The sequence below is a fragment of the Sceloporus occidentalis genome, unplaced genomic scaffold (genome assembly GCF_023333645.1).
Source record: "Sceloporus occidentalis isolate IW3139 unplaced genomic scaffold, rSceOcc1.0.p SCAF_8, whole genome shotgun sequence".
NCBI classification, from domain to species: domain Eukaryota; kingdom Metazoa; phylum Chordata; class Lepidosauria; order Squamata; family Phrynosomatidae; genus Sceloporus; species Sceloporus occidentalis.
This window is the reverse complement of record NW_028316988.1, coordinates 30,774,600-30,792,877: the sequence shown is the minus strand read 5'-3', so window position 1 is coordinate 30,792,877 and position 18,278 is coordinate 30,774,600. Positions and strand designations below refer to the sequence as shown.

Genomic DNA, 18,278 nt, shown 5'->3' with positions numbered 1-18,278 from the left:
GCATGGCATCTGGGGGACCCCTTGCAACTCAAGGCTTCTATAATACCCCACCCCCTTTGCAAGAAACAGCAGATAAGAGAACCTTGGGGTCTCTTCCAACTCTAGGAGTCTGTACAAGGACCCAACCTTGTTTTTCTCTCTCTTCCTCTCCGCTTCACAGGGACGCCTGTGAACCGAATCCCAATCATGGCCAAACAAGTGCTCGACCTCTACATGCTCTACGTCTTGGTGACCGAGAAGGGCGGCCTGGTAGAAGTCATCAACAAGAAACTGTGGCGGGAGATCACCAAGGGCCTGAACCTCCCCACCTCCATCACCAGCGCCGCCTTCACCTTGCGCACTCAGTAAGGCCCATCTCCCTGGACTTGTTTGTGAGGTTCCCTCTGAAACCTGGCTTCCATTTTGGAGATATTCATTTTGGGTGGTGGACAAAATGTGGAGAGAATCCCCAGTTTAACCCAACGTTCAGCTCTTGTTGTCTATCAGGCAGGAGGTTCTCCATTTCTCCAAGGAGCCCCACATGTAGGTGGGGGCACCGCCTTTTCCTCCCCACCAAATGTAGATCTCATGGGGAATGGGTGGATTCATAGTGTTGGAAGGGGCCACAAGGGCCACTTAGTTCAACCCCCAGCTGTCCACAGCTAAAGCATTCCTCAGAGATGACCATCTAACCTTGGTTTGAAGGCCACCAAAGATGGAGAGGCTGCCACCCTCCAAGGCAGTCTATTCCACTGTTGATCAGTTCTTCCAGTCACAAGGTTCTTCCTAATATTTTGGGCTCTTTTTCTTGAACTTTGGATCCACTGGCTTGGGTTCTAGTCTCTGGAGCAGCCGACAACAAGCTGGCTCCATCTTCTCTAGGATCTTCCTTCAGATATCATGGAAGAGAAGATATGGTGGTCCATGTTGTTGAAATATCAGCTATCCTGGAAGAGAAGACAGGATGACATGGTGGTCCATGTTGAAATATTTCAAGGGCTTTCACAGAAAGGAAGGTGATGGCTTGCTCTCTGCTGCCCCAGAAGGAAGGACCAGCTCTAAAGTTCTGAAGTTATAGGAAGTTAGGTTTTGATGGGACATTAGAAGGAACGTCTTGACCACCAGAGTGGTTGGACCATGGAACCCATGACTTATGGAGGTGGACGGGTCTCCTTCCCTGGAGGTCTTCCAAAAGAGGCTGGACAACTCCTTGCTGGGGATGCTCTTGCTCAGGGTTCCCAATCTTGGGTCCTCCAGATGATTTGTACTTCAGCTCCCATAATTCCTAACTAAGTTGGCTGGGGCTTCTGGGATCTGAAGTCCCAAACACATGGAAGGTCAAAGGTTGGGAACTGCTGCAGTCTAGCTGGAGATCCTGCACTGTTAATGGGATAGTGGTTGTGTGGGATAAGGGTCTGGGTGTTGGGATAGGGTTCCTCTGAAGACTAGGGTTTGAATCCCAGCTCAGCAAGGTTTGTTGAATGGTGGTTTGCCTTTGCTTTCCTCTGAGACTGTGTCAGAGGAAAGCAAAGGCAAACCACCATTCAACAAACCTTGCCAATGATAGCTTTACCTTTAAGTCCCCATAAGTCTGAAACAACTTTGAGAGTATGCTGTGTGTGAGAGAGAGAGAGGGAGGAGTGAAGGAAAGGTGAGAGGGAGGGAGGGAGGGAGGGAGGAGAGAGGAAGGAGAAAAGAAAGAGAAAGAAAGAAAGGGAAGGAGGAAGGAAGGAGGGAGTGAGAGAAAGGAAGGAAGGAAGGAAGACAGGAAGGAGACAGAGGGGAGAAGAAAGAAAGGAGAGAGCAAGGAAGGAAGGAAAGAATGTAGTTGTTTCAATTTATAGAAAGAGAGGAAGGGAGGTGGGGAGTAGAGGGAAGAGGGAAAGAGGGAAGAATAAAGAAAAGAAAGAGGAAGGGAAAGGAAAGGAAGAAGGTAAGTGAGCAAGGAAGGAAAAAGGCAGGAGAGAGAGAGGAAGGAAGGAAGTTGTTCTCATTTTATAGAGAGAGGAGAGGGAGGGAGGAGGGGGAGGAAAGAAAGAAAGAAGGGAAGGGAGAGTAGGGAAGGAAAGAAGGAAGAAGAGAGAGAAGGAAAGGAAAGAGTGAGAGAGGGAGAGGGAGAAAAGAAAGAGGGAGAGGAAGAAAGGAAGGAAAAAGAGAGAGAGAGCAAAGAAGGAAGGAAGGGAGGGAAGGACAAAGGAAGCAAGGAAAGGATGACTAAAATGGTGAAGGATCTGGAAACCATGAAGCCCTATGAGGAAAGACTTAGGAAGCTGGGGATGTTTAGCCTGGAGAAGAGAATGTTAAGAGGTAATATGATGATAGTCCTGTTTAAATATTTGAAGGGAGGTCATATTGAGGAGGGAGCAAGCTTGTTTTCTGCTGCTCCAGAGACTAGGGCCCAGAGCAATGGATGCAAGCTACAGCAAAAGAGATTCCAGCTCAACATTAGGAGGAACGTCCTGGGAGTAAGGGCTGTTCGACAGAGGAACACACTCTTCCTCGGAGATTATGGTGGAGTCTCCTTCCTTGGAGGTCTTTAAATAGAGGCTGGATGGCCATCTGTCAATGGGGATGCTTTGATTGAGAGTTCCTGCATGGCAGAAAGGGGTTGGACTGGCTCAGGGCCCTTGGGGTCTCTTCCAACTCTAGGATTCTGTGATTCTAAGCAGACAGATTCCACCATTTTTTCCTTCGGGCGCCTGTGGGAGACTGGGCACCCTCCCTCCGCCTTCCTTTCTCCTTCCACCTCTCCGTTCTTCCCTCCCTCCCTCGTTTGCATCCTCCCTAATCAAGGCTCAAGTTAATTAGTCTGGAATGCAGAGGGCCAGGTGGCTGAAGGGGATTTGGAGGGCGTGTGTTTGGAGGGGATGGAATTTAGAAAGTGGGGGAGGCAGACCTTTAACCCCTGAATTGCTGCAGGGCTAGGAGGGAAAGGAGGAAGGAAGAGTGCCAAGGTCTGCTTTGCTTGCCTTGGTGTGCAAGAGCGTTCCCAGGAACCCATCTTGACAAAATCAGGAACGAGAAGCAGGAGCAAAGACGTCCTTGCATTTTCTGCTCACCATTGGAATTTTACCATTTACTTTGTTTTTCCCAGAATAGATTAGAATCTAAATTGCCCAATTTAGGTTTGCATTTTATGCACTGAGTTAAAAGCTAACTTTTTAAGCTCAGTTTGCTCACCTGCGAGTATCGTATGCGGTTCCAAAATTAGAAATTAGACTTCTTCCTCTCCATAGGTTTCATAGGGGGTGCAAAAAGAGCCAGCACAGTGTCGTGGTTTGAGCATTGAGCTTGCGACTGTAGAGACTAGGGTTCAAGTCCCAGCTCAGCCATAAAAACCCCTGGGTGACATTGGGCAAGTCACACACTCTCAGCTTCAGGGGAAGGCTATGGCAAACCCCCTCTGAAGAAATCTTGCCAAGAAAACCCCAGGAAAGGTTTGCCTTATGGTCGCCATAAGTTGGAAACAACTTGAAGGCACACAACAACAACAACAACAGAGGGTGCAAACATTAACCAAACATTTCCTAGGGGTCTTGGGACATAGAAGAGGTTGGGAACCACTGCTTTCAAGCCCTACATGGTTTGGATCCAGGTTACCTATGGGATCACCTTGTCTTATATAATCCACCTCGAACACTCAGGTCCTCTCATGAACATTTTTCACAGTCAGCCAGAACTAGGTTGGCAACCATCAGCCGGAGGACTTTTTCATCAGCCGCCCACAAATTGTGGAATGACCTGCCAGAAGAGATTCAACTTACTGGATCGTGCCACACAAACTGCAGTTTCCAGAATCCCACAGCACTGAGCCATGGAAGTTAAAGCGGCGTCAAAGTAGATTATTTCTGCAGTGCGGATGCAGCATCGGTGGAGTCTCAGGGGGGGATAAAACAGGCTTTCAGGTTTCTCTTTACAGGTTTCTCCCCTCTCTTTTGGCAACAGAAAGAGGCCTGAGATCTGTCTAATGGCTTAAAGCAGAAGCCAGGAGAAAGGTGTTAAGACTTTCTGATAGCAAAGATAAAGAGTTAAAAGGCACCAAGCCAGGGATGAGCAATTTCAGCAAAGGTTGAAACCCTCCAGGACAGGGGAAGGCAACCTTTTTGAGCCAGGGGCGGGGTTGCTGTCCCTCAGACAACTGGGGGGCCGAAGGCGGGGGGAGCTTCCACCCTCCAGGGGTGGGGCCGTGTGCCGGAGGTGGAGCTTCCACCCTCCAGGGGCGGAGCCTCAGGGCTTTACCAGGCCTGAGTTGTCCTCCGAAGGACACCTCAGGTCTGCCGAAGCCCCGAGGGGAGGAGGAAGCGTGTGCCTGCCCTCTCCTCCTCGGTCCCTTCCTTCGGCTGAACAGGCTTCAAGGGGCCCTTTCGGCCAAAGGGGAGGGAGGCCGAAGGGAAGGGCTTGGGCACCTGTCCCAGGCCCTTCCCTTCGGCCAAAAGGGCTCCAAGGGGTCCTTTCGGCCGAAAGGAAGGGCTTGGGCACCCGTCCCAGGCCCTTCCCTTCGGCCAAAAGGGCTCCAAGGGGCCCTTTCGGCCGAAGGGGAGGGAGGCCGAAGGGAAGGGCTTGGGCACCCGTCCCAGGCCCTTCCCTTCGGCCAAAAGGGCTCCAAGGGGCCCTTTCGGCCGAAGGGAAGGGCTTGGGCAGGCTGCCTTCTGGGCTCTGCCACGGCCCTTGCAGCCCTGGGCTCCTTCCCGGCCTCCATGGAGGCCAGGAAGGAGGGAGGAGGTTGGCCCCTGGGGCTCCTTCCCGGCCTCCATGGAGGCCAGCGGCCCCCCAAAGGTCTCTCGTGCGAGAGGCCTGGTCCCCTGGCCTCGGCGGGCCGGATCTGGCCCATGGGCCGGGGGTTGCCAACCCCTGTTCTAGACTCACGGGCCAGAAAGGCAGCCAGTGGCTGGAGGAAGATGCTGAGATCTATACTGTCTTAGATTCATAGAACTGGAAGGGGACCCCAAAGGTCATCCAGTCCAATCCTCACCTGCAAGAATACACAAGGAGAACATCCCTGAAAGATGCTCTACCAACCTCTGCTTGAAGTCCTCCAAAGACGGAGAGTCCAGCACCCTCCAAGGCAGCCCATCCCACGGTTGAACAGCTCACAGAATCCAAGGATGGAATACTAGAGTTGGAAGGGACCCCAAAGACCATCTATTCCAATCCCCTGCAATGCAGCTTGAAAGATGCCCATCCAACCTCAGTTCAAAGACTTCCAAAGATGGAGAGAGTCCACCACTCTCCAAGGCAGTCCGTTCCACAGGCAAACAGATCTTGCTGCCAGGAGTTCTTCTTAATGTTTAGATCAGCGGTTCCCAAACTTTGGTCATCCAGGTGTTTTGGACTTCAGCTCCCAGAAGCCCCAGACAGATTGGACAACAGTCAGGAATTCTGGGAGCTGATGTCCAAGACATTTGGAGGACCAGAGTTTGTGGGAGACTCGATCAGATGGAATCTCTTTTCTTGCATCCGAATCCATTGATTTGCGTCCTAGGCTTTGGAGCAGCAGAAAGCAAGCTGGCGTCATCTTTTCATGTGTTTAAAGACGGCCATATCATGGCCCCTCTCCATCTTCTCTTCTCCAGGCTAAGCAACCCCAGATCCTTCATTCGTTCCTCCTAAGGCTTGGTTTTCCAGGCCTTTGGCCATCTTGGTCACCTTTCTTAGGACACATCTTGTTTCTCGTGGTGGGTGACTTTGGTGGCATCAGCCTTGTCCTCTTGTGTCTGCTGCTGAATTGTGGTGCCCCGAATTGATTTGGTTTGGTGGATTTGAAATGATTTCTGTTTGTGATCTTTATACAGTCAGTATAAATCCATAGATTTTTTTTTAATCCATGGATTCAAGCATGCATGGCTTGAAAATATTTTAAAAATGTATACAGTGGGCCCTTGGTATCCACTGGGTTTGGTTCCAGGATCCCCTGTGGATAGCAAAATCAGTGGATGCTTCAGTCTCATTATATAGACACCATTTTATTATGCCATTATATTAAATGGGACTTGAGCATCCATGGATTTCGGGATCCATGGGAGGTGGTGTTGGTCCTAGAACCAAACCCCAGTGGATATCAAGGTCCCACTGTATGTTTGTATTGTTGTGTGCATTCGAGTCATTCCCGACCTTAAGGTGATCTTATCACAGGGTTTTCTTAGCCAGTTTTGTTCAGAGGAGGTTTGCAATGAGGCTGAGAGAGTGTGACTTGATCTGTGCATGTGCTTCTCCTTTTTTGCTTTCCCTGGAAAAGGTACATGAAGTACTTGTACCCGTACGAGTGCGAGAAGCAAGGACTGAGCAACCCCAATGAGCTGCAGGCCGCCATCGACAGCAACCGGCGGGAGGGTCGACGGCAAGGATTCGGCAGCTCCATCTTCACATACTCCCCCAGCGGGACCCACTCCATGTTGTCCTCCCCAAAAATCCAAGTACCAACATTGGGACTGGCCATGGCTACCAATGGAAACCCTGTCACCCCAGTTCCAAAAATCAAGAAAGGTAAGGGCTGCCTCCTTTTCTCTTAAGCAGGATGATGGGAGAAGATGTGCCAAGGGTACCTGGCAAGGTTTCCTTGTGTCTCAGGAACTTTGTAGAGTTAATTAGATGACACTCAGGTGCACTGGACAGCATGGCTCTGGCTAAATGATTTCTGTCCATGGCACCATTCCCTGCCAATGCAGTGGAAATAATAATCTGGGGAGGCGGAAATGTTTGAACGTGGCAGGACTTGGGGGGGGGGGGGGGCTCCGGATGTGGTGGAAATGCCACCTATGCACCCCTAAAGAATTAAGTGGGAGACACTCAAGTGTATTGAACAGCATGGCTCTGGCTGAATCGTTTCTGCACATGGCTCGATTTCCTGCCAAGCGTGATGCGATGGAAATAATATTCTGGGAGGGGGAATGTTCGAACATGGCACCAAATGTGGTGGAAATGCCTACCATACACCCTTAAAGGGCATTTTGGGGCTATATCTATATCTATCTACCTATATATAGTAGCCCCTCCCAATTCACGGGTGATCCATTAGAAAAAGGGCGACTTGCACAAATTCAAGTCCCATAGAAAATAATAGGGTACGCGTGGGAGCACACCACCATTTTATTAATGGACGTTTGTCCCTCCTGCGAAGAGTAAGACTGCAGATTCCTAGCCCACGGAAAGGGAGGGACATCTGTAGATAGATAGATAGATAGATAGATAGATAGATAGATAGATAGGGATATATGTTTGACCCCCTGGTAGTCTCAGAAAAATTGCATTTTTCTCATCCCTGCCTTAGAGGGTCAGGGGGAAACAGAGCCTGTGCAGAGTGCTTTTGGTTTTGATAGTTCCAATTTTCCAATTTTAAACTGTAAAATCAGTCTGCAGAAGGATCTACTTGAAAGCTCATGCGACCAATGTCTCTCTTCTCATTCATCACAAAGATGCTGCAAGATCCCTTGGCAGACTCTTTTTTTTTTTTTAAAGAAGGTTTGCCAGGAGCAACGTTTCTCCTTTCTTCCTCAGGTTGGCAAATGCAGGGTTGGGGGCTGCAAAAATAGTCTTGCTGGGCGATCTTGACAATCCCCATCCCTGGTTTAAAGATTGCAACTCGTTCCTGTGTAAAATAAGCCCTTTCTTTTAAAATAACAACAACATTTGTACCTTTTGTCTTTCCCCATGCCCAATTCCACCTTTGCAACAAACATAGAGGAGGACGCAGCGATCCCTATCGCTGTGCCCACCTGCCTGCCCGTCTCGCTGGCCGGCCACTCATCTGTTGCTGCCCAGGCCGCGGCCGTGCAAGCTGCAGCGGCTCAGGCTGCCGTGGCTGCGCAGGCAGTGGCGCTGGAGCAACTGCGGGAAAAACTGGAATCCGGGGAGCCCCCTGAGAAGAAGATGGCACTGGTGACGGAGGAACAGCAGCGCCTGATGCAGCGAGCCATCCAGCAGAACCTGCTAGCCATGACCACCCAGCTGCCCATGAGCATCCGGATCAACAGCCAAGGGAGGCGCTCGCCAGGTCAGCATGGTCACCTTACTCATTTGCAGTCATCCCTCCTTGCCCACAGATCCTTCATCCATGGCTTACAGATAGTGCAAAAAATACACACATCCCAAAAAGCTAGCCTTGATTTTACCGTTATATATCGGGGACACCATTTTGGGATGCCATTGTATTGAATGGGACTTGAGCATCCATGGATTTTGGTGTCCATGGGAGGTCCTGGAACCAAACCCCAGTGGATACCAAGGGCCCAATGTAGTAGTAACAATAATAATAATATAACCAATAATAATCATCATCTCATGGGATGAGCATCCATGGATTTTGGTACCCATGTGGGGGTCCTGGAACCAAACCCCAGCGGATACCAAGGCCCCCCACTGTATTTATTTTTTAAAATATTTTCAGGGTGTGGATGCTTCAATCCATGGATAAAAGAAATCTGTGGCTACAGAGCACTGACTTCTCTCAACCCCCATTTGCTTTCTTGCAGAAAACCGCCAAGACTCTGCTATGAACCCAGCCACCAACGGCACCAACAGCATCAGCATGTCGGTCGAGATCAATGGGATAGTTTATACAGGTAACAGGGAAGCCCAGTCCGGAAGGGAATGAATGGATGGAGAGGATGCCAGCAAGGTCCTGGTTTTACAGCAATTGAAGTAAGCTGAGGACAAAGCCAGGCGGAGTGGAGAAAACTGGGTCATTTTAAAAGCTGAACAGTTTATTCATGACAACCAAATACAGGTTATAGCCATCAAATTACAAAAATAATTAAAACCGTTTAAAACGTCTGCAGTCAGTTAGCTCTATAGCAGATAGAGCAATATGTTTACACTAAAATTATAAAAGTATTTCATACAAAAACATATCACAATTTTCCATACTCCATTCAAATTAATGTAAACTGTTTACTGCAGATTCCCCTGCAGGCCTTTATCCTCCAAGTCTAATCTAAGTTTAGCTGCTTTCACAGCAAACCTGACAGTGTTGAGCTGCATTAATGTGTACATTCCCCCAAGAGGCTCAAAATATTATGATTCTAATATTTGGGAGATCTTAGAGTATCAGTGGGAAGAAATAAACCAACAATTTCCTTTCTTCCCAATTATTGTAATAGGAGGTTTTAATGCAAGATAGGTGATGAATATATGATAGCAACCTTAAAGCTGGCCTTAAATATGGAGGATATTGCATACCTACCAAGTAGGATATCCTATGATAAATATGTAAATAAAGCAGGGCTAAATTTGTTTAAATTGGTGTATAAATTCTCATTTTAAAAGCAGCTGAAAAGGTGGGATGACAGAGGATTTTCCCTGTCAAATCAGGACAGTTGAAGAGTATGGACTCCTCTTCCTCCAGTTGAATGGCTTGAAAATATTCCATAAAAATATACATTCCAAAACGCAAACCTTGATTTTGCCATTTTCTATTTGGGACACATGGATTATTATCTATTGTATTTATATTTTTACTTCTTCATTTTTTTATATCCTTTTTATTTAACCTTTTTTATATGGAGTGCTTCTACAGTGGTTATACAAATTTTGTTGCATTTGTTGTATTTTGAGAAAGCCTATGGGCTAATCAATAAACGTTGTTGTTGTTATTAGGGATACCATTTTACTATCTCACAGTATTTATTGGGACTTGAGCATCATGGATTTTGGTATGGCGTGTGTGTGTCTGTGTCTGTGTCTGTGTCCTGAAACCAAATCCCAGCGGATACCAAGGGAGCCACTGTAATAATAATAATACCCCATTGTATGTAATGGGACTTGAACATCCACAGATTATGGGATCCATGGGGGATCCTGGAACCAAACCCAGCGGATACCAAGGGCCTATATGTTGTATCCCACCTTGAGGGGTGGCGGGAAAATAATAATAATAATAATAATAATAATAATAATAATAATAAATTTTATTATCCAGCATTTTAAAGGGATGCAGGCAAACCTCACAGTCCATTTCTGTAAAGGGCAGACATTTGGGGAACAGTGGTGTCAGCCCTGTTAGGTTGCCACCCAGTGTGCCCACATCCCCCATACTGCCATAGTGATGCCTTTGGGATAGGGCATGGCCACCACACATCTTTTAACGCCCTCATTCTTTTCTTCCCTTCGACAGGTGTGTTGTTTGCCCAAACTCCAGAAACGTTGTCTTCCCTCAACAAAGGAAACGCCAACAGTGGCCAGAATTCCAGCAGTGGCACCACCGGTACCACCAGCAACAACAGCGGCGCCGGCCCCACCAGTGGCACCGTGGGTTTGCCCACGGCCGCGACATCTACCTCAACCAACGCCTCGTCGCCTTAAACCCCGCCACCTTCTCCTCCGCCGATTCCTCCTCCTCTCCTTCCTCCGCCACCCAAGTCAATCAAAAAGGCCCAGATTGGATGCCCACGTTAATCAGAAGGCACAATCTGGATGCCACTTTCCCTCCCTGGTTTCTCTGCCCCCCACGGAGACGCGCGAGTATTTGTGTGTTTGCCTGTATGCGTGTGGTTGTGATATCATGCCTTGCTCACTTTTTGACACCTCGGACCCCTATGCCTAAGCGACAATCTGGGATGTTACGGATTTGGGGTGCCACAACCTTACGGGGGGTTTTTTTGGGCATCGCTGCAAGTATGTTCCTGGCTCCTCTTTCCCCCCAGGACTTTGAGGTTTGTTGGAAGTGGAGCAAACAGCCTGTTTTGCTTTTCCACTCCAATTCCTGCTGGGAGGGTCAGTCCAAGCTGAGAAACCCAGAGTAATAATTTTAAAAAGAGCCGGGGAGATGCAAACCCTTTTATTTCCCCCGGTACTGTAGCGCAACACCAAATATGAAACCAAAACTTGATGCTCACTTTTTTTGGTGAGAAAAGGTGGGCTGGAGCCAAGACCTCTCCCTTCGGTCTCCTCCTTCCGCCTCTTTCTTTCCCTCTTTAAAGGGAAACGTTGAAAGAAAAGCTTTTTCTTAAAACTGGGGTGATGGGTCGGGAAAGATGCCATTCCAAGTCTGAGCCAGATAAAAACACTGTGCGGTTTAGCTTTTATTTTTGGATGCAATTCATTGCAGGCCTGTTAACTCCTTACCTCATGCGAATCCACACTTTGCACTGTGTGTCTTTAAAAATGTTGTGTTTTTAACTATTATTTGGGGGAGGGCAGGATAGGGGAGAACTGGGATCTTGCTTGCGTTGGGTGAGAGGAGACAAATTATAAGAGTTTTTAAAAACCAAACAATGAATTTACTGCTTGCGGGAAGGGATGGTGACACAAAAGCTTTATTCAAAAGTCATATAAAGAATATTTAGGAACTGGGTTGTAAATGCACGTCCTTTTTTCATTCTCAAAGGGCAACCAAAAGGAAAAAAATAATAATAGTATCAGACCTCTGACGCAAATGTTATATATTTGCATTTCTGGAGGGAGAAAAGTACTCTGAAATGTGCTTTTTTGTCTTCTGGCGGGTGATGTTTGGGGCAGCCTTTCCTCCACCAATTTGTGGTTGGGTTTTTTGGCAAAGGTAAATGTGCATGTGGGGTGTGATGTATCCCTGGATAAGGAGCTCAGGTGGTTTTATATATGGAGCGGGCAACCTTCAAACGACAATTTTAGCGTTTCATAGGATGGTATTTTTGTACAGAGCTGCCCTCCTGTTTGGATAATGTGTGTGCATGTGTATGTGAGTTTGATCCATTTGATCTTTGACCAGGGCTTGGGTAACCTAGTTTGGTGAACTGTAGAATCCAAAGTTTTCATCCCCCTAAACTGACTTTTCCAAGTTCTCCAGCTCTTGAAGATTTTATTTTTCTCATCAGAATCTCACATCTTCTCTTCTGTTCTCTGCTATGCTATTCTGTGCTTTTGCTATTCAGATAGCAAAAGCCACCAACTGCTTTTGTGGCTGTGGCTTGAAATTCATCAAAGCAGCCCCACAGCTTGAGGTTGGGACTTGGGACTGCAATGAGAGAGAAGATCTTTTGCTTCTTTCCAAACTGTACTTACAGTGGAACTAGTTTTAACCATCATTGCTATCCTTGGGTGGTATCGGAGCATGCCAAGACAAAATGTCAAGACCACTGCAAAATTACATTTTTTGAAGGCATGAGGAAGGATGGAAGGCATTCTTCTGCAATTAATTTTTAAACTGGCTTCATTTCTGGTGTTTGGTTGCATTCATTAAGCAGGCAAACTCAGAGAAGGTGAAGTTGTTCCTCCACCTTTTTTGTTTTGGCAACGGTTTAGAGATACCTGACAAAGACAATCAGGCTTGCTTACTGTCTTAAAAGCTACTAGATGTTTTGGACTACAACTCCCAGACTCCCCATCATTGACCATGCTGGGACTTGCAGCCCAAAACATCTCGAAGGTCAATGTTCTTCTGGGAAAGGACACGGGTAGGCGAGGCAGATGTTTTTAGCAAAAAGATTCATTTGGTTATGGGATCGATGGAGCTTGGGAGCTAAAGATGAGAATGGTCCTCAAGAGCTGGGATGAACAAACCTGCCTTGGAGGCAAAGCCTTTCTGTTAAAATTTCATCTGTGGGTTTCCTTAAGCATTTTTATGGGCTTGGAGGACGTCTCTCCTCCAGCTACCTCTTTTGTTGGACTAGACAAATGTTGCCAAATCGTTGTGAGCACCATCAAATACATTGATACCTTTTCCCTTTGGACGCTTTCACGGGTTGATGCAAATTTGACTTTCTTTTTCACAGCCTCACATCTTGCATTAAAACTCTTGCTGACTCATTGAGAAAAAGCACTCCAGACAGAAGTGAAAGAGCCAAAGTTGTCCTCAGGGGTCAATGTAAGTCATTTTCTCTTTGCAGTGGACTACAACGCCTGTTAACCTTGCTGTCTGTGGAAGATGGGAGCAGGAATCCCACCCATGCTAGGCTGGAGAGAGATAGTTTCCATGCTGTCTCCAAAAGCGTATACAGACATGTGAGCCAGAGGTAATTGCTGATATGTGGATCTACATTTGAGTTTTTATAGTATGGCTAGAATGGGCAAATCCAACCGTAACTTGGCCATTAATCAATTTTTAATGGGCCTTGAATTCGAGTCACCCCAAACTTCCCACCAACCAATTGTGTTCCTTCCTATAATGGACCCATTTTTAGCATTACAATTTCCACCTGAAATTAAATGAAAATGGTATTTTTTTTTCTCCTTCCTGGAACTGACTCACTTTTTCAGCATTGCAATCCCCATCTGAAATTAAAGGGAAATGGCATTTCCCCCCACAATGTTAACCCTTGCTCTCTACATGTATTTTGTCATTCATTTACTTCTCATATTCCATCAGTGAGAGATTCTGCTGTCAGAAGGGGCATTCTGGACAAAAGCTAACTATGATGTCTCATCAGGAAAAAGGGCTACATCCATCAAACATGAAACCTGTGGACTTGTGCACTGTAGACCCAAATCCTGAACAAACCTGATGGCAGGAATAGCATTTTCATCAGATCCCATATTATTTTTAAAAAGTGGCTCTGGAAGGGTTTCCAGCCCTCTGGAGCTGCTTTTGGGGTCTATTTGCCAAGATCTTTGTACTAACCCTGTAATTTGTTAATGCATCAATATACATGATCAACCTGGATCTGGTTTTTGTTTTTACTCAAAACTTTTCTTGCCAGTCAAGGCGTGAATGAAGTGAAATGCAAAAGGATGAAGTGGCTGGATGCCTCCGAGAAACTGCAGGTTAGCGGGCTGGATCCTTTGGAGAAGAGTTGACCAAGCGTTGTCCGGTAAGGGATCCCTCATGTCGGATGTTGAATCGGAGGACACCAGACCGGTTGAGGGAGTCAATTCTCCATTAAGAACAGAAGGAGGCTTGAGATGAGCTTGAAGGGATGCCGTAGCTTCTGTAAAGTTTTGTCTCCAGTTTAGCAGAGGGACGGGCATGGCTTAGGAAGTTGCTTTTGAAAGAATGACTGTGACTGTGTGTCAAAAACGCTGTGACTATAACCTTGCAAGTAGGGTGATGTCTGAAAACAACCTCTGGCTACTGCTCCATAACAAAAGCTCCGGCTCTTTGTCTTCCCTCTTGTCTCCAAACTCCAGAAAAAGTCTAGGAAGGAATTGCTGCATCTAATCTTTGGGTACAAAAAAAAAGAGCCTTTTCTTTGTCTCCGTTTCTTCTCGAACCTCCTTTTCCGCAGTCACTGTGATAATGGCTTGTTTTGAGACATGCGCGCGAGGAAGTCTCATATATTTAGATTCTGGCTCTTGGTTGAAGAGAAGGCCAATTCTGCCATTGCTGTTAGGATGGCATCCAAGGCATGCCACATTGAGAGGGAATCATTGCCAGGTTTCACCTGTTGTTGGCAAAGCAACATGGCACCTAGATGGCATTCGATCTTAAATGCATCCCGCTAGGAGAAAATCTCCCTACATTGCCAGCCATGCCTTATGTGACATTTTGAGGGGTTTTGACACCCTGAGTCCCAGCCAAGCTTGAATCATTGTAGTTTTTTTATTCTGACAATACCTTGGTTTTGATGTTCAGAGCTTTCCAACATTCTGGGTGACGGTTTTTAGTACAACGCTCAGAGTCACCCTGTCCTCCACTTATTTCCCCATCGATTTGTCCATCTACCAGCATCCCACTGTGTCCTCTGACTAAATATCCAGCCTTTGGCCTTCCTTGCCACAGACTTTCTTTTGGAAACGTGTCCCATCTTTGACTTTTTTTAAAAAATAGCCAAAAAGTTCTTCCCAAGCCCTACTGAGACACCCAGGTCTCTAATTTATTCTACCCATAATAATATATGTCTTGCGTTTCAGGATGCTTGACGTGGCAATCTGGAGACTGGCATTTGCTTGGCACGGGTGGCTCTTCAACACAAATAGAGCCTTGTTGGGGGTGATGGGACCCCTCTAATTTACCAGCTACAACTCAGAAGGCGTTTCTTGCAGCTTGTCCTTCTTGCAACTCGTGGTTCTGCTATAAGACAGAGAGGACCAAAACCCTTAAACTTTCATTCCTTGATTCAGCTGTACTAAAATTGAAGCCACATTGTGGGTCCCATATCCGAGGAAGCGGGAAAAAGGCAGGATAGAAAACCTGGAAATAAATGAAATAGTTTTCCCAAATTGGACGGTGGTTGAGTCGCAGTCCCCTCTCTCCTAGAAAAGGATGGAAAGGAACTGACTTGAGATATCGATACCAATTACTTCAAGCAATATCAGTCTTCTTCAGCTGCTGAGTAATGTTTGGTCTCCTCCCTGAAAGGATCGAGATGAAAACCACAAGTCCTCCTAGGAAAGGTGAATTTTAGCATGTGTTTTTTGAAATTGAAGTCTTTTTTTCCCCTGTTGCTGTGATTGTTACTTAAAAACTCGGTTCGTTTAATCTGAACCAAGGCTTCAGTCCCAACCCTTCTCCAAATCAAAAGCATTTTGGTGCACGGTTCTGGTGTGCCACCATCTTCCCATGTTTCAAGTATGTAGCCACCTCCCAAACCCTTATCATGATATGGGTAGGTTGAACACTTGTGAAAAGGGTTTGTCTGTGCACATGTGCATGTTTGTGTGCCTGAATGTCATGGCCATAAAGCGGGCTAAATGCTGCCCAGTCATGGTGGAGTGGGAGAAATAGCACCATAACAGCGTAATCGGTGTGGCCAGTGGCGAATGTTGCCCCATTGCCATCCTTGCCACTCTCTTCTTCACAATGCCTTTTTGAGCAAACATTTGAGGAGGCGTTGGGCACCTATAAAACAATTGGGATCCCTTATTGGGGCACGTACCCCTCCAGCCTCCCTTTCGCTCCATGGAAGTAATGCCTCTCTTTTTCCCATGCTATGGGCCATTCCCACCTTGTTGCTGCAAAATTTTTATTTGTGGGATTCTCTGCCAAAAAGACATTGGGACACCCCTCTCGGTTAGTGGGGTCCAAATTTTGTCCAAATTTGAGGCACAAAATACCTCCCCATTCCAAGGTCCCTTTTGGGATGAAGGCACTTGTTTGGATAATATTCACAAATCTTGTCGCTGTGTATTTCCCCCCCTTTCTGTGATCAAACAACAAAAACTTTGGTTTTCCTCCAAGCTGGTAAAAATTTAGCGTTACCAGCTTCAGAACAAGCCACGATATAAGAGCAACTTTAATCCACAATTGTAAAACGTGGCTTGTTCTAGACCCTGGTAAGTATGATTTTACAAGTTCATGCTAAAAGAAGAAGCTGGTTAATTAGTTTGAGTTACATGCATGGCAAAGGAGTTGACTGTGGTTTTATCTGTTCTTACTAAAACAATAATCCAGCTAACAATCCTGGTTGGATTTGCACACATGGCAAAGGAGCTGACAATCTTGGCTTCGTAGGTTGCAATATAACATATCCTGACTTTCAATGCCAGATGTGAGGCACATTGATTCCCTTTTTAAAGCCGCAGCTCTGCCATTTTCTCACTCATTTTCGCCGCGTTTCCCCCCGAAACCATTTGGATTAATCACCAAATTTTCCCCCGACCATCTTCGATTAAGGGACTTTTCCGACTGGTTTAGCGCATCCAGCTATCCTCATTCTCTTGGGATTTCTCTCCTCATCCGTGAAATAGGTTTTTAGATGTGCAGGTGGATATGGAAAGATTCTATATCAAAAATTTATATATATAAATATATTAAGTGTGTATGCTTGTGGAGGGTTTCCTTGAGTGTGTGATACGTGTGTGTCTTTCTCTTTTAAGGGACAGGATATAAAATAGATTTCTTCGTCCAAGCTTTTGAACAAGGGTTGGATTGTAACTCAGGGGGAAAATTGATGTGATTGTATTTGGGGTGCAGGATAGGATGGGGGTGGTCTGGGTGCAACAAGGGGGTGCAAGGCTATAATTCAGAATTGGTTGCTGTGCCAGTGAGTCGGGGAGAATAGAAGGAGTGTTGAGGTTTTGTTGCATTTTCAGCATCTCCGTTGATGCATCCGTTTAGTGGGACTATGAATCCCATGCTAAGAAGGGGTCCCATTTGCATCCTCAGCTTGGTCACATTTGGGGGGCAGTTGGCAATGGGGCACAGAGAAGCGAGATGGTGGATTGCAACCAGTGATGATCTGGATCAGTGGTCCCTAAACTTTGGTCCTACAGATTTTTGGACTTCAGCTCCCAGATTTCCTGATTGTTGGCCAAGCAGTCTAGGGCTTCTGGGAGTCGAAGATGAAAACAGCTGGAGGACCAAAGTTTGGGAAACACCAATCTAGATCAAGGATGGTCCCAACCTTTGGTTCCTACAAATGGACTCCCAGAAGCCCCAACCAACTTGGCCAAGAGTCAAGAATGATGGGGACTGAAGTCCAAATCATTCGGAAGAACAAAGTTTGGGAACCACCGATCTAGAGGGACATTCCAGATCCTCACCGTTTTTAGAAAGGGGAAGATGACATGGCATAGAAGATGGGTTTTTTTTTTTTGGGGGGGGGGGGAGATTGCAGACTAGGGAAGACACCCCCCCTTTTTTTTGTTGTTGTTGTTGTCGTTGAAGATGGAGCCTTTCCAAGGTGAAGTCTTGGGGCAAAAGGCGACAGACTCGATGCACAATGCAGAGGCGGCTAGAAGTTCGTTCAGAAGGTTTGCGCCCGGCACTATATTGCATTTTAAATTCTCAGGCTTTTAAAATTCCTACTGGCTTGACCCACAATCAGATTTTCGGGGGGGGGGGGGGGAGAGAGTGGTGTTTGTCGTTGGTTTAATTTTATTCTTGCAAAGAGGGAGGGGGACAGCTTTAGTTAGTAGTTGCCGGTTGTTTCTGTTGTTGCGTTTGTACAAACACTGTGTTAGGGGGGTTGCTTTTGGGGTGGACTTGCTCTCCCCTTCTCTCTCTGTTTGCATAGTGACTTTTAAGTTGAGATGTAATTTCAGGGTTTCCCCCCCACCCCTTCTTTGGGGTTTTTGGATGGAAAGACTATAGAAAGGATATGCAAAATCTGTACAGCGTATGTAGTTCTTTTGACTCAGGTAAATAAGAAACAATAAAATCGTAAAAGAAACCACATTCTACCTCTGAAAACAGTGGGCGCCGGGCAGCCAGGTGTTTTTTTGTCTCTCCGGGCCTCTGTGTTTTTTTTGTGTTTAGCTTTTGTTTTGGGGTTGTTGTTTTTTTTTCAGTGAAAAATAAATCACTTTTTTCGCAAAACATTCAGGTATTAAACCTTTGTGACTTAAGAGAGAAATTTAAAAAAAGAAAACACTGAAAAGTTTACATTTTATAACATTATTATTGCAGATTGTATTTAAACTTCAGAAATATTTAAGATGATTGTAACCGTGTAAAGTTGAAGAAATATTAAAGAAAAATGGAAGAAAAAAGACGGTTGCCTGTTTATGTGTGT

At 46.3% G+C, this 18,278-nt stretch overlaps 1 protein-coding gene across 4 annotated transcripts in view; it reads left to right on the top strand.

The window, feature by feature from the left end:
* Positions 1-17,361, top strand: part of LOC149308513 (AT-rich interactive domain-containing protein 3A-like) — a 77,117-nt gene extending 59,756 nt beyond the window's left edge. For 2 of the 4 annotated variants that reach the window (XM_089535878.1, XM_089535879.1), the window contains exons 5-9: positions 161-344; positions 6,215-6,462; positions 7,658-7,969; positions 8,448-8,537; positions 10,088-17,361. In XM_089535878.1, coding sequence (XP_089392004.1) covers positions 161-344; positions 6,215-6,462; positions 7,658-7,969; positions 8,448-8,537; positions 10,088-10,275 — 1,022 coding nt within the window. In that variant the 3' untranslated portion in view covers positions 10,276-17,361. The remainder of the gene's footprint in view (positions 1-160; positions 345-6,214; positions 6,463-7,657; positions 7,970-8,447; positions 8,538-10,087) is intronic. The other 2 variants (XR_016282162.1, XR_016282161.1) reach the window with 2 other exon arrangements.
* Positions 17,362-18,278: the final 917 nt, after the last annotated feature.